The sequence below is a fragment of the Condylura cristata genome, unplaced genomic scaffold (assembly GCF_000260355.1).
Source record: "Condylura cristata isolate star-nosed mole 26May11 unplaced genomic scaffold, ConCri1.0 scaffold00006, whole genome shotgun sequence".
In the NCBI taxonomy this organism is placed as follows: Eukaryota; Metazoa; Chordata; class Mammalia; order Eulipotyphla; family Talpidae; genus Condylura; species Condylura cristata.
The window spans coordinates 17042743-17054804 of record NW_004567107.1 but is presented as its reverse complement, the minus strand read 5'-3'; the positions used below and the strand labels follow the sequence as shown (position 1 = coordinate 17054804).

Here is a 12062-nt window from a genome sequence, read left to right as displayed (position 1 = left end):
CATGTAAATATGTATATTATATGAACACTATGTGTATATGAATACTAATAGTAAGGTTTAAGAATGAGCTAAAGTCACATATTAATTCCTTTCCTAGCATCTGATGTATAATTAATTCAAGCCATTGTATATATAATATTAAAATATTTTGTTCTAAATAATGCTGGTTTTAGAAGAGACTGATGTCATCTCCTCTAGAGTGACTAAAATACAATCATGTTGAGGATATGTCCATAAATAGAAATTAAGACTGATTCCACATCATTCTTAAAAAATCTGAAGAGCTTAGGAAGAGGCAAGTAATTCTTAATGGATTAAAACAAGGCAACAAATTCCATGGATGAAAAGTTTCCATACTACAGATTTTTATCTGATTTTTCTGAATCATAATTCAAGGTTGATCGTTCTTCTACCAGGTGAGGCATTACCTTCTATGAGTATATATATATGGTATAATCATTAGGTATTAGTAACTTCAATATTACTGCTATCTGAGTAAAATCCATTTGAAGAAGGATTTGAATAGTTGCACAAGCCTTACCTTTTCCCCAGAATTGTCTTTAGCTGTTGGGATTTTCCAGGTGACATTGGCAGAGTCTTGCTGCTCCTGAGTCTTGGTCTCAATGTCCTTAGGACATGTGATTTGGGGCGCCTCTACATCTGACTCAGCAAATACACAAAGCAATCAGTACGTGGATTTGGAATTCTAAGTCATTTAAGACAGAGGTTAAAACTGCAGTAATGCTTGGTGGCTGATGTTTCACATCCCAATTCTTGACTGATCTGGAATGCTGTCAGATACTAGTTCTCAGCATGAATTCCTCAGCTGATACTTGCAGGCCTTTTTCCTCACCTCATCTCTTATGTTCCCTCCTGGCACTCACTGTCCATACTAAGCCCTCCCAATTTCATGGAGGCTCCATGGTTAATCCTGCTCCTGGGCTTTTGTCTATATTCTTTTACTTGCCTGAGTCAAGAGTGAATCAAGGCCCTCTTGTAATTCACATGTGTCTGCAATTTCTCCATTTAGACATAAGTTCTTGACACAGGAAGCTCCCTGGTCTATTTTTGGTGCTTACCCTATTATTTCTCACTGTCCTCTCATCTTCCTAATCATAAAATTCAATATACAATTATGAAATAGAATATTCTCCTCAAGAGAAAGTAAGTTCATTGAAGCTCAGGATATCTCTTGTTCCACTGTGTCATATTGAAATTTGGTAAATATTTCTTGAATGAAATCAATAAAAAGAGAAAAAAATGAATGTTGACTGTGGCAGAGAGATACTACACTTGAGAACAAGGCCGTCAAGTAGAATTAATTTGTGTGGCAGAATGTATGGTCAAAACAAACAACACTAATGGTATTTTTGCCCTGAAGATTTGCAGTACAAGGTACTGAATCAGACATGGTGACTTTGTCAAATTCTTTGTTGACTAATTCTCCATTCTGAAGGAAATCCCAGTTAAGATCTTCAAATCACTAATGTTGTTTTCAACAGTGTCACTCTGGTTTGTTTGCTTGTTTTTTGCTCTTTGCTTAGGAGATATTTGATATTTTTAATTCTAAGAACCCTTAACACCTCCTTTTGCATAGCTCTCTGTTCTTGTTACAAACAAGATGGATTGTTTGTAAATTTTATGGCCTATAAGTTCCAAAGAGCTGATAACTTGTGTTTTTTTAATTTAGTCTCAACTGCTTAATAGGGGTCAGAAATTCCCCAGATTTTCATTTTCTAATGGAAAACTTAAGTGATTTCACTTCTGATAAGATTCTTTTTTTTTCTACTTCTCCTGTCATTATCTTACATATCTTAGTTGGATTCTGTAAACCTACAGTATGGGTTTGCAGCAAAGGTACAGAGGTACAGTCAAAAGTGCAGAGGTACTGCCTCAAGCTGTACCAATATCATAACCTAAGAATGTGGGTTTTAGCCTGGTCAAGTCATGGACCATACCTTTACAAGCAGCTGTTTGAACTCTGGCACTCCACTTTCCAGAGGTGGTACACCTCACCTGTTCTCGCACCCCAGATAAAATGAATCCTTGGCGGCAACTTAGCTGACAGGTCATCCCAGGTTTGGCTGGCTGTTTGCCACAGCTGGGAGGAGATATGACGACACCCTTGGGTCTTTGAAAGATGGAGCAGTGGCGCTCTAAAGTGGATAAATGAAAGAATGTCACTGGCATTCCCAAACACCACAAACACCATTCATTCTCTTTACCAAAAGAAATACAATTTCATTGGCTTAGAATTGATGTCACTAAATATCTGTATATGACACTAGATATAGATGTGTTATAAATAATGTCACACTGTATCTCTTTATTACTTCATATCATTTTGTCAGTGATGAAAACTTGAATGATTTCTGGTATTTTAATAAAAGCTAACTGTGACTGGAGTCATTTCCTTGGAGCACCTTCCTTCTCTTTGCAGAATATTACTTTGTGGCTCTGAAGCATAAAATAGCAAATCAGATATCATCTTCCAATCTAATCAACAATCAGTCTGCATCTTATGAGTTTCGGGATGCCATCTTTAATGAGCACTTTCTTTGAAAAGCTTTCATACCCTCCCGAAAATCAATGTGTTATATAATTAGGGCTTTGACCTTTAATGTTATATTTATTACAGATGAAGAACAACAGGGGAATTCTACAGGCTACAGGTTGGATGGAAACTCAAGACCAAGTCTTAATGGAGGGTGTGTGTGTATTCTCCCACATACACTGCACACATACACTGTGTGTGTGTGTGTTCTCCCACATACAACCACTGCACACTTGTCTGCTGTAGTAGTGACTCTATTGGCAGCACTGGAGGACCTTTAGTCTGTGTTGCCGAGGCAACAATTGGTAATATTTATTCAGCATCCACTCTATATCAAGCTCTATTAGAAGTACCTTTTATGTATTGATTTATTTACTTCGTGCAGTAAGGAGTGTCATAATCATTCCTGCATATAAACCAGAGAATGAAGGCATAGCTTTAACTTTCACATAGTTAATTATCTTGAGGTCGCCAAGAAGAACCGGGTGTTCCTAAATCCTTGAAAGGATTTCTTTCAAATCCCTGTGCCAGCAAAAGCGATTTTGAAACCTGAGAAATTGGTTTGTTTATTCTTGCACAGTATGTGCCACGTGATAGCCCAGACTTCCTGTTCTGCTTTGATCAAGAGGAAAATCAGAGCCAAATTTCTCATTCAAGTATAATGACTTGGGAGGCTCATGAGCCTTCAGTTAGGGGTAGTTTTTTGCACATGAAGAAAATTGTTTGCGGTGAGAGTCAAAACTGACTCACTTGGATAAGTTTTTTTTTTTTCCCCTCATTGAGTACTGTGATTTCCTGTATTTGAATGTTATATTCTTTTGAAAACACTTAAAGCTTGTTTTTGAGCTATTTCCACAACCCCATTGTTCTGTACATCCTTGTACCATGAATGTACTATTTCAATTACCATGGACTCATAATCTGTCTTAAAATGACGAGAATAAAATTTCCCTCCCTGTGCCTTATGTTAAAAATGTTCTGGCTTTGCAGAACATTTTGTCTATTCTTCAATAAGTTTTCTACCAATTTTTTAAATGGGAATTTTGGAAGTGATTATGGTTGTTGTTAGAGTTCTGGGACTACAGTGAATTGCCTCTCAATAAATTGTAAATAAAATTGTGATTTGTCTTTGATGGTTCTACTTCAAATATGTCAAGATTTGTATAACCTTCAAGTCATCACAGAGACACACACAATACTTTTAAAGAGAATTTAGGATGGATAATGCCACAGTAACATTATTAATTAGATTTCCATTTTTAATGAAAAAATGGACTCCCTCATAAGAAAAGCAGATCAGTCATGGGACAGAAAAAGAGATGAGTACAGGAATAACATTAATATTTAGACACAAGTTCTAGCTTGAGGCACTACCATTCCAATTATAGAGATTTATTGTGATTCATTAGCCCATGGTCAAAGTGGTGAGAGATCCCTCACATTCATTTCATTCAATTCCATGAAATAGCTGAAGAAGCTGATTGCCTTTGTTTTGATTTTATGCCAGCTAAGTTTGTTCATTGTTGTGTACCTTTGCAGCTTCAGCCAATAGGCCACACAACCTTGTCAGGCCTGTGTCTTTCAATACTTGTGATAGTCAGGTATCTTTTTGTTACAGAACTGAATTTTTGTTTAACAGCAAATTTCATTTTTCTGTGCAGGAGAGATTAATCTCTCTTCTGTATGATAATACCAGTTTTCAAAGCTTAGACACTCTTGAGTTGTTACTGAGTCCCCAATGAAGTCTAACATCCTCCCTGGTGACATTGCTCATCTTCATTCATAGATCCAATACTAGATTATACTAGAATAAATCTGAATATCAATTTGGAAGGACATGATATATTTGTATTACTGAGTTTTCACACTGTGAGTGCTGGAATAGCTCACTTTATTCCCTATGTAAAATTCTTCTTTTTTGGTTATTTAATTGCATACCTGCTAATGGTCTCAAGCAAATTTATCTGACAAATATCACAGATCCACTGAATGGTAATTATCATCATCATATTACAACCATTGTTATTGTGTTAAGTGTATTTAAAAAGCAGCAAATGCTCTATTTACAATAGGGAAGATGTGGAATCAATGCCTAAAAATATAAGACTGGATTAAAAAGATGTGGTACATATACACAATGGAATATTACTCAGCAACCAAAGAAGATAAACTCATGCATTCTGCAGCAACATGGATGAAACTAGAAGGGATCATACTTAGAAAGAAAAAGAAAAATACTGGATGGTTTCACTCATAGCAGGAGCATAAGGGATAAGGGGTGGGGGTGGAAGAAGAGACAAACAAATGTAATAGAGTCAAAAAGAAAACAATGAACAACTATAAACCAGAGACATTTTATGGGGTTTGAGGGGGAATGGGATGAGAACTGGGACTGTGGTGATGGCACACAGGTGAACTGGTGGTGGGAAGCACATCAGGATTACAATTGAGATGGAAAAAATTCACAAAATGAAGAACAATGTAGAAAAAAAATTAAAAATGGGGGGAAAAGCAGCAAAGTAAAAAGCTGCTGCATTTACCCATGATGGATTCAATTTCAGTAGTAAGACAGCAGAACTCTTAGTGAAAGACAAGGCAGGAAAATCTTCTGATAAAATAGAATTTTTGTGGTTAATCTCAAGGTCCAATTGTTCAAAACTTTGTATTTTCATCAACAAGATAAAGGTAAGTTGTATTTTAAAAATCTACTTTAAAATTGATCCTAATTTTAAAAATAACCATTACCATTTGAAAGAGTAAACTTCAATTTAGAAAATTGAGTTCTGTTGTGGAAGTCTTTTTGGTGTGGGGAGGAATAAACATATTTGTTGACAAAGCTATACTTCCATGCATCTGTATGCCTATTTTTCCTACAAATCAGTTTTTAGTTCTAGGTCTTCACAGAAAACAGGAGAAATCGGAAAGCAAGAGAAATAAATCATGGAAGGTGCCACATCTCTTAAGAACTTACCTACACAGCGAGCTTCCAAACCATCCCATTGACCATTTCCTTGACAGGTAAGCTTAGCACTTCCTTCTAGCCTGTACCCTTCATCACAAGTAACCAAACATGTTGTCTTGTAGGACATTTCCCCTGTCGAGCAGCTTAGGCGGCCATGTCTGGGTTGGCGGAGCCGAGGGCATGTTTTTACTATGTAAAGTAACAAAGAGATCACATTTTATTAAATAAGGACAATATAAAAATTATAGGTTTCATAATGCCTATACATTGCAAACAAGAGAATGTCCTTTTCTTAAAACACCAAACAGTAAATAACACACTATTATTTTTTGAGTTAGTCTTAGACAATTCAAAGCCAATTTTTTAATCAAATGCATTGCCCACTAGATATTAGATATCAGGTATCTCTCTGCCCATAGGTGTTGACTGTAGATTTGGTTGACAAAAGGTGGTAACTATAGTCTTCAGTTGGGCTTTGGCTGTGATTTTTCCAGGCTATTTTCCAGGAAAGAGATTTTAGGTTCATGATCAGTTTAGTCCTCAGATATTATGGACAAATTCTGTTTTTTTTAATGATTTATTTATTTATGGATACAGAACTGGGGTACAGACCAGAGGTGCAGGCATGGTGATAGGATTCACCAGAGACAGAGTGGGGAGCAGAACAGGCAGATCGATGAAGCACACTGCTGAGGGGAGGAGCGGGCATATCAGGAGAGGTCTGCTACCAGGGCGGGCAGGGATCAAACTCATGCTGAAGTAGCTTTAGTTTCTTAGTGCTGTGCTTTTTACCCGCTGCGCCACCAGGGAGGGGCCAGATTCTGGGGTTTTTAATTATCCCAGTTTCTGCTAAGCTGACCAACCTCAGCATTCTTCAATTCTTATATTTTACCCTCTGATCACAGCTGTGGATTTTTAGCTTTTTTTTTCATTTCTTTATTCCCAAACACAGGATATCCTAGTTCATGATGCAATGTTAACTTATGCATTAACATGTCTTTCTGTTGTTGGTGTTTTTTTATTTTTTGGGTTTTTGGCTCTGCTAGGGCAGAGATGGCTAATTCCTCCTAATTCCTCACCTAATAACTATTTCAATGATGGGAGTAATAGCAACGAACAGTGGTTTAGACCTGCTACAACTAAGATTTCCAACCAAGAAAGGAAGAAAGAGAGTAAAGAAGAAAAAAGAGGGGGAGATAGGAGAGTGGAGAAGAGGGGAAGAGGAAGGCAGACGGAAGAGAAGGGGAGGGGATAAAACAGGTGCAGGATGAGCTGATGGGCAGGGGCAGAGAGTAATGTGCAGAGGAGAGGGGAAGAGATGGGGAGGTAGGGGCTGCTATAGCCTGCTGAAATGCACCCTTCTTGCCAGATGTCATGTACATTCTTGTCCTAAACAGAAATATGGGGAGGAAAACAGTTGCTTTCTGTTGAATATGCCAAAGGAATTAAATGAAGTGAAGGTGACACCCTAAAAAGGATGGCTTGACAATGGGATGGATCCCAGTAAATCTCTATATTTGGGCACATACACTTATGTAAATAGCTTATCTATATAGTCCCACAACCATTAGTCACTGGGCAGACAACAAAAAGTCCTATACATGCAGAAGGTTCAGTTTTCTCTCAGATAGCACTAAAGGCCAAAGACAACAGAGAAATCTCTCAGGATTTTTAAACAAAATCTTAAGAATTTCATGGACTCTGGGCAAGATATATTTTTCTTTCTTCCAACTTGTATTTGCCAATTTTTCTTATCAAACATGTATTTCTTTATGATGAAAGCTTAACTATGAAATAAAAGAAAAGGGATTTAAGGCAATATAATCAGTACATTTTCAACTGAGGTCACGGATACAATCTACTCTGAAGGAACCCACTCAAATTATGTTAGTTGGCAGGTCATAAATATTGGCTGCATTAAATATATGTTTAGGATTGATGACTCCTGAGAGAAAATTCAAGAATTAGAATAATGATGAAACCATAAACCTGAGTCATTCCATCTCGGATCATTTGGACTGAAGTCAATTGTATTAACAAATGAGTAGCAATATTTTGTCTTCCACATTTTGATTTTTATTGACCGTGTCCATCAAGCAAGTAGACTTTTTATTGAATGTGTCCATCAAGCACGTAGAGTAATATTATCTTCTACATTTTTTCTTATATTGAAAGTGTCCATCATGTGTTGCACAAAGGAAAATGCCAGAAGTGATTCAGAGGGGAATAAAACAAATTCCTATGATCCAAATGCATAAAATCAGAAAATCATTTAAAGAACTGCTTTTAGATTCAAGAAACTGCTGAAATCACTGTAGCTTTCATCCTGAGACAAAAGGGATTTACAACACCTTTCAAGAGTACTGCTAGCAAATTCTAGTTGATGTCTTACCCAGATGCAAATAACATTGTTTCTCAAATGTTAATTTTAATTTCATTGTTCCTAGGGGAAAAAACGCATTTGCAAGAATTCTTGTTTAGTCCTTAAACATTTTATACTCCTTTTTAAATGAAGAATGACTATATTTTTACTGTAGTACGAACCTATTTGTTTATGTCAACAAGCTAAAAAATCCTGCAATAAATATTTCTTGACTTACATTCATATTGAAGCAGTACTTAAATATTTATTAAATCTCTTTAATAAATAAATAGATTTTTTCTTTTTAAGAAAAGAGCAATTTAGTCTTTTAAAAGAACAATCTACTCGGCCCTCCCTTGTGGCGCAGTGGGTTAAAGCACAGCACTAAGAAGCTTAAGCCACTTCTGCATGAGTTCTATCCATGGCGTGGCAGACCTCTCCTGACCCGCCCGCTGCACCTCCCAGCAGTGTACTTGGTCGATCTGCCTGTTCTGCTCCCGGCTCTGCCTCTGGTGAATCCTCTCATCCTTCGCATTTCTGGCCTGTACCCCAGTTCTATATGAATAAATGAATAAATAAATAAATCTTAAAAATATTTAAAAAAAAAAGAAAAGAAAAGAAAAATCTACTATGTAGTTGACAAGGTGAGAACCTGCTCAGGATCTTATTTTTAAAAGTAATTAGACTGCTCAAAAGACACACACTCCTATGCATCTTCAAAATGTATTAGCATTTGTACTGAAAATAAAAATAAATCTGATGTCAAATGTTAGGCTTTCTTGTAGTTTGAAGCTTTTTTCAGCAAAAATTATCACAAAATTTAATTTACTGTGATGCTGTAGTTTGCCTAGAGTCATGTGAAGAAAGCACAGAAGAATCACCAGTAATTTAGAAAGAAACATAATAAAACTGAAAATAACTGTAGGTGCTTTATGAAGAGTGCAGAGGTTAAGAATCGAGTCTACTAATTATTGAAAACATTAATATTTAGTAAAGGGACATGACTTTCTAGCATCTGAGACGGCATGACTAAAAACATCTTCCCACATACACAGTAGCTGTTTGAGCTTTCAAATCTACAGTACAATCCTTTTCCTTCTGAATCCTGGAAACCAACTCTTATCTTCTAATATTTGTAGTGACTAACTAGTGACTCAAAGTTTGTCTGGTTCTCCTTGCCTTCGAGGTAGTGCTATTTATTATGACACACAATTTTCTAGACATTCAGAAACTTCACTGAGATCATTTCCAGACAAGGATCTGCTCTTAATATCCTTTTCTGGCACTCAGAAAGTGATTTTTAAACTGAATATCAAAGATGTGAATTATTTCTCTTTCAAGATTTCAGCTTGCGGATATATTCTTTGATCTCCTATTAGCACTTTTCCTGTACTTTTTCCTTTCTTTTAATTCTTAATTGAGAAGAGTCTGGTTCCTGAGACTGTTCTTGTGTCATGTTATTCTTCATCATTTATCTTTGGAATTTTGCTCTACTTTCAGGAGAATTTCTTCAGTTGATATTCTTACTTCTTAATTTAGTTTCTTTCTTTTTTTTTTTTTTAAAGATTTCTTTATTTAGGTGTACAGAACTGGGGTACAGGCCAGAGGTGCAGGGGCGGTGAGAGGATTCACAAGACAGAGAGGGGAGCAGAGCAGGCAGATCAATGAAGTCCACTGCTGAGGGGAGCAGCAGGCAGGTCAGGAGAGGTCTGCCACAGCATGTGGGTCACCTCCAGGGCTGGGATCGAACTCATGCTGAAGTGGCTTTAGCTTCTTAGTGCTGTGCTTTAACCCGCTGCACCACCAAAGAGGGCCTAATTTAGTTTTTAATAATGTCCATGCATTGTGGTGCATAAATCTTTCTTAAAGAAATTTTGTTATCCTCAGATTTTTCCCAATTCTTCAATTCTTGCTCTTATTTTGACAAAGCAATTGCCTTTGAATCTCAGTGATTTCATTCCTCACTTTACTCCCTTGACCCCATTTTCTTTCAGGCCTTCTTTGCTCAACTTGCTGACTATTTTAATTTTTCCTCGTCTTTTTACTTATTAAGAATATGGGGACCTGATTTAGGCAAGTTCATATTTTAGGCTCAGGATTTGATAGCTGATAAATACCAACTGGTTGTCTCCTGAGATCCACAAATGACCCTGGAGTTGTGAGAGGGTTGGCTTCGCTGATAGTCCAGGAGCAGGAGAAAATCAAAAGACAGCACTCCTTACCCTACTCCACATCAACTGATGTGCAACAGTTGTAAGATGAGGAAACTCAGTTCTAGAGGTGGCAGAGTAGAGGTGAATCGAGGTGCTATTCCAACTGGTATTTCTCCTTATTTGATGTGTGGGACCCAGGTTCTACTAGAGGTACTGCCCCCTTTCTGGGGATCTCACTTTAGAGACTTTTGCTTCTACAGCACACCGTCTATTCCAGGAGAAGGCTGAGGGTATGCACACTGGCCAGCTGTTCCTGTCGCCTATATGGTTCCCCAAGTTCTGCCAGCACAGTTGCACCAAAACCCCTATCTGACCAGCCCCCAAACTCTCCCTCTGCCATCCTGTGTCAACTGCTTGAAATCTAAGGTTTAGGGTAACCTGTACATTGACTTCCAAGGCAGGACCTTCCTCAGCTTGTCCACAAAAGGAACATAAAAAGGCACAGTTTATGACAATGTGGTCAACTGAACTTAGTAGATCTGACCTTAAACTTCTTATAGCTTTTTCTCTCCCTGTGGTCTGTGGTCTATGAAATCCAAAGAAACCAAGAATTTACTGGCCCATTAGAATGGAAATCAAGCCAGAATAAGCAGTGTGAACAGGCAGCTTGCATACCTCTGCAGGAGCTCTCTGAACCGGACCACAAACCGTTGGGTAGACACAAGTGGCTGCTGCTTCCCACCAGGTCAAATCCAGGGTGACACCGGACCCCACAGGCTGCATTGAAGTGGTTGTTACAAGTGTTTTGGATAAAGTAACCATTTTCAGGAGGCTTCAGGGCAGGGCAGTGGACAACTAACAATGACAGAAATAAAATTAGAAAAGTAAAGTGAGTTCCTTCGCTCTGAAACATCCACCTTTTGGGAGATTTGTTTTATGAGGACAATTACTTTTGCATACAGCTCAATTACCCACAGCTTTCCTATTGACTGCATTTCAATTTCTAAGTAAACATTTGCAAGATGGGCCCCTACATCTCACTCCTATTAGAGATCTACTGAAAATAAATGTTAAGAATAAACAATATATTTTATACATTAAAAATTTTAATTTTGATATCTATGTGGCTGTATGATTTCCTAGTTCTTGACCTTCACATGTCCTTAGATTTTTTTTTAATTAATGAAGGTGGCATGAAATAAAAATAGGGCAAGAAAGACATGTCAGCTACAAACCCCAAGAGCAACAGCCTTCTGTATATAATATAGGCTAATCATTTAAAATTTCATATGAATAAAATCAAGACACTTATGGAAAGATTTTCTTTGCATGAATTTATCACCAGAGGCAAAAGTAGTTCATTTGCTATTCAATTTTGTTGTTAAATTTGTGGCTTTTTCTCTAAGTTCGTTTTAAATTCTTTTCAAGTACTAAATTTTCTGGTTTCATAGTTGCATTTTGGAGGGGGGGGGAGTCAAAGTCCCTTTCACTAGATCAAGTTATAGATGTGATAAGAAATGGGATTCTTTAATCCCCAACAGTGGGATTAAAGGAATATTAAAGATCATTTTAAATGAACTGATGACAATACCAGCATCCTTACCTTCTAAGAGGTCAGCTTTGATATTACCTACGGTCAGTGGAGGAAGACTCACCTTCACAGGTCTGCCCAGACGCCCGATACCCTTCCTTGCAGACACAGTCCTCGGGGGAAGTGCTGCCAGGTCGAGAGGTGTGATTTTCATCAGGACACGGAAGGCAAGTGCCGATTCCTCCTGGTGAACCTTCTGGTTTGTAGGTCCCTGGTGGGCAAGCTGTGGACAGACAGTAAGTTAGGGAAGTCCACTTGTGTAGCACATCGACAGATAGTTAAGAGGTCCAAAATTAAGTAGAGGAGTGGCGGGAATACAAACGAGAGCTTTTCACAGAAATGACAGTGTAATTCAAGAAAGGACAGAAAGCAAGATACTGTTTTTTAAATAGTGATAAAGTTTGTTAACTGCCTTTAATAAAATGGCCATTTATGACCTA

At 37.5% G+C, this 12062-nt stretch overlaps 1 protein-coding gene across 1 annotated transcript in view; it reads right to left on the bottom strand.

Annotated features, from left to right (window-relative positions):
* Positions 1 to 12062, bottom strand: part of SVEP1 (sushi, von Willebrand factor type A, EGF and pentraxin domain containing 1) — a 146495-nt gene that overhangs the window by 87554 nt on the left and 46879 nt on the right. The window contains exons 4-8 of the mRNA XM_004677442.2: positions 11687 to 11845; positions 10707 to 10886; positions 5526 to 5705; positions 1959 to 2156; positions 542 to 660 (exon numbers count right to left, since the gene is read on the bottom strand). Coding sequence (XP_004677499.1) covers positions 542 to 660; positions 1959 to 2156; positions 5526 to 5705; positions 10707 to 10886; positions 11687 to 11845 — 836 coding nt within the window. The remainder of the gene's footprint in view (positions 1 to 541; positions 661 to 1958; positions 2157 to 5525; positions 5706 to 10706; positions 10887 to 11686; positions 11846 to 12062) is intronic.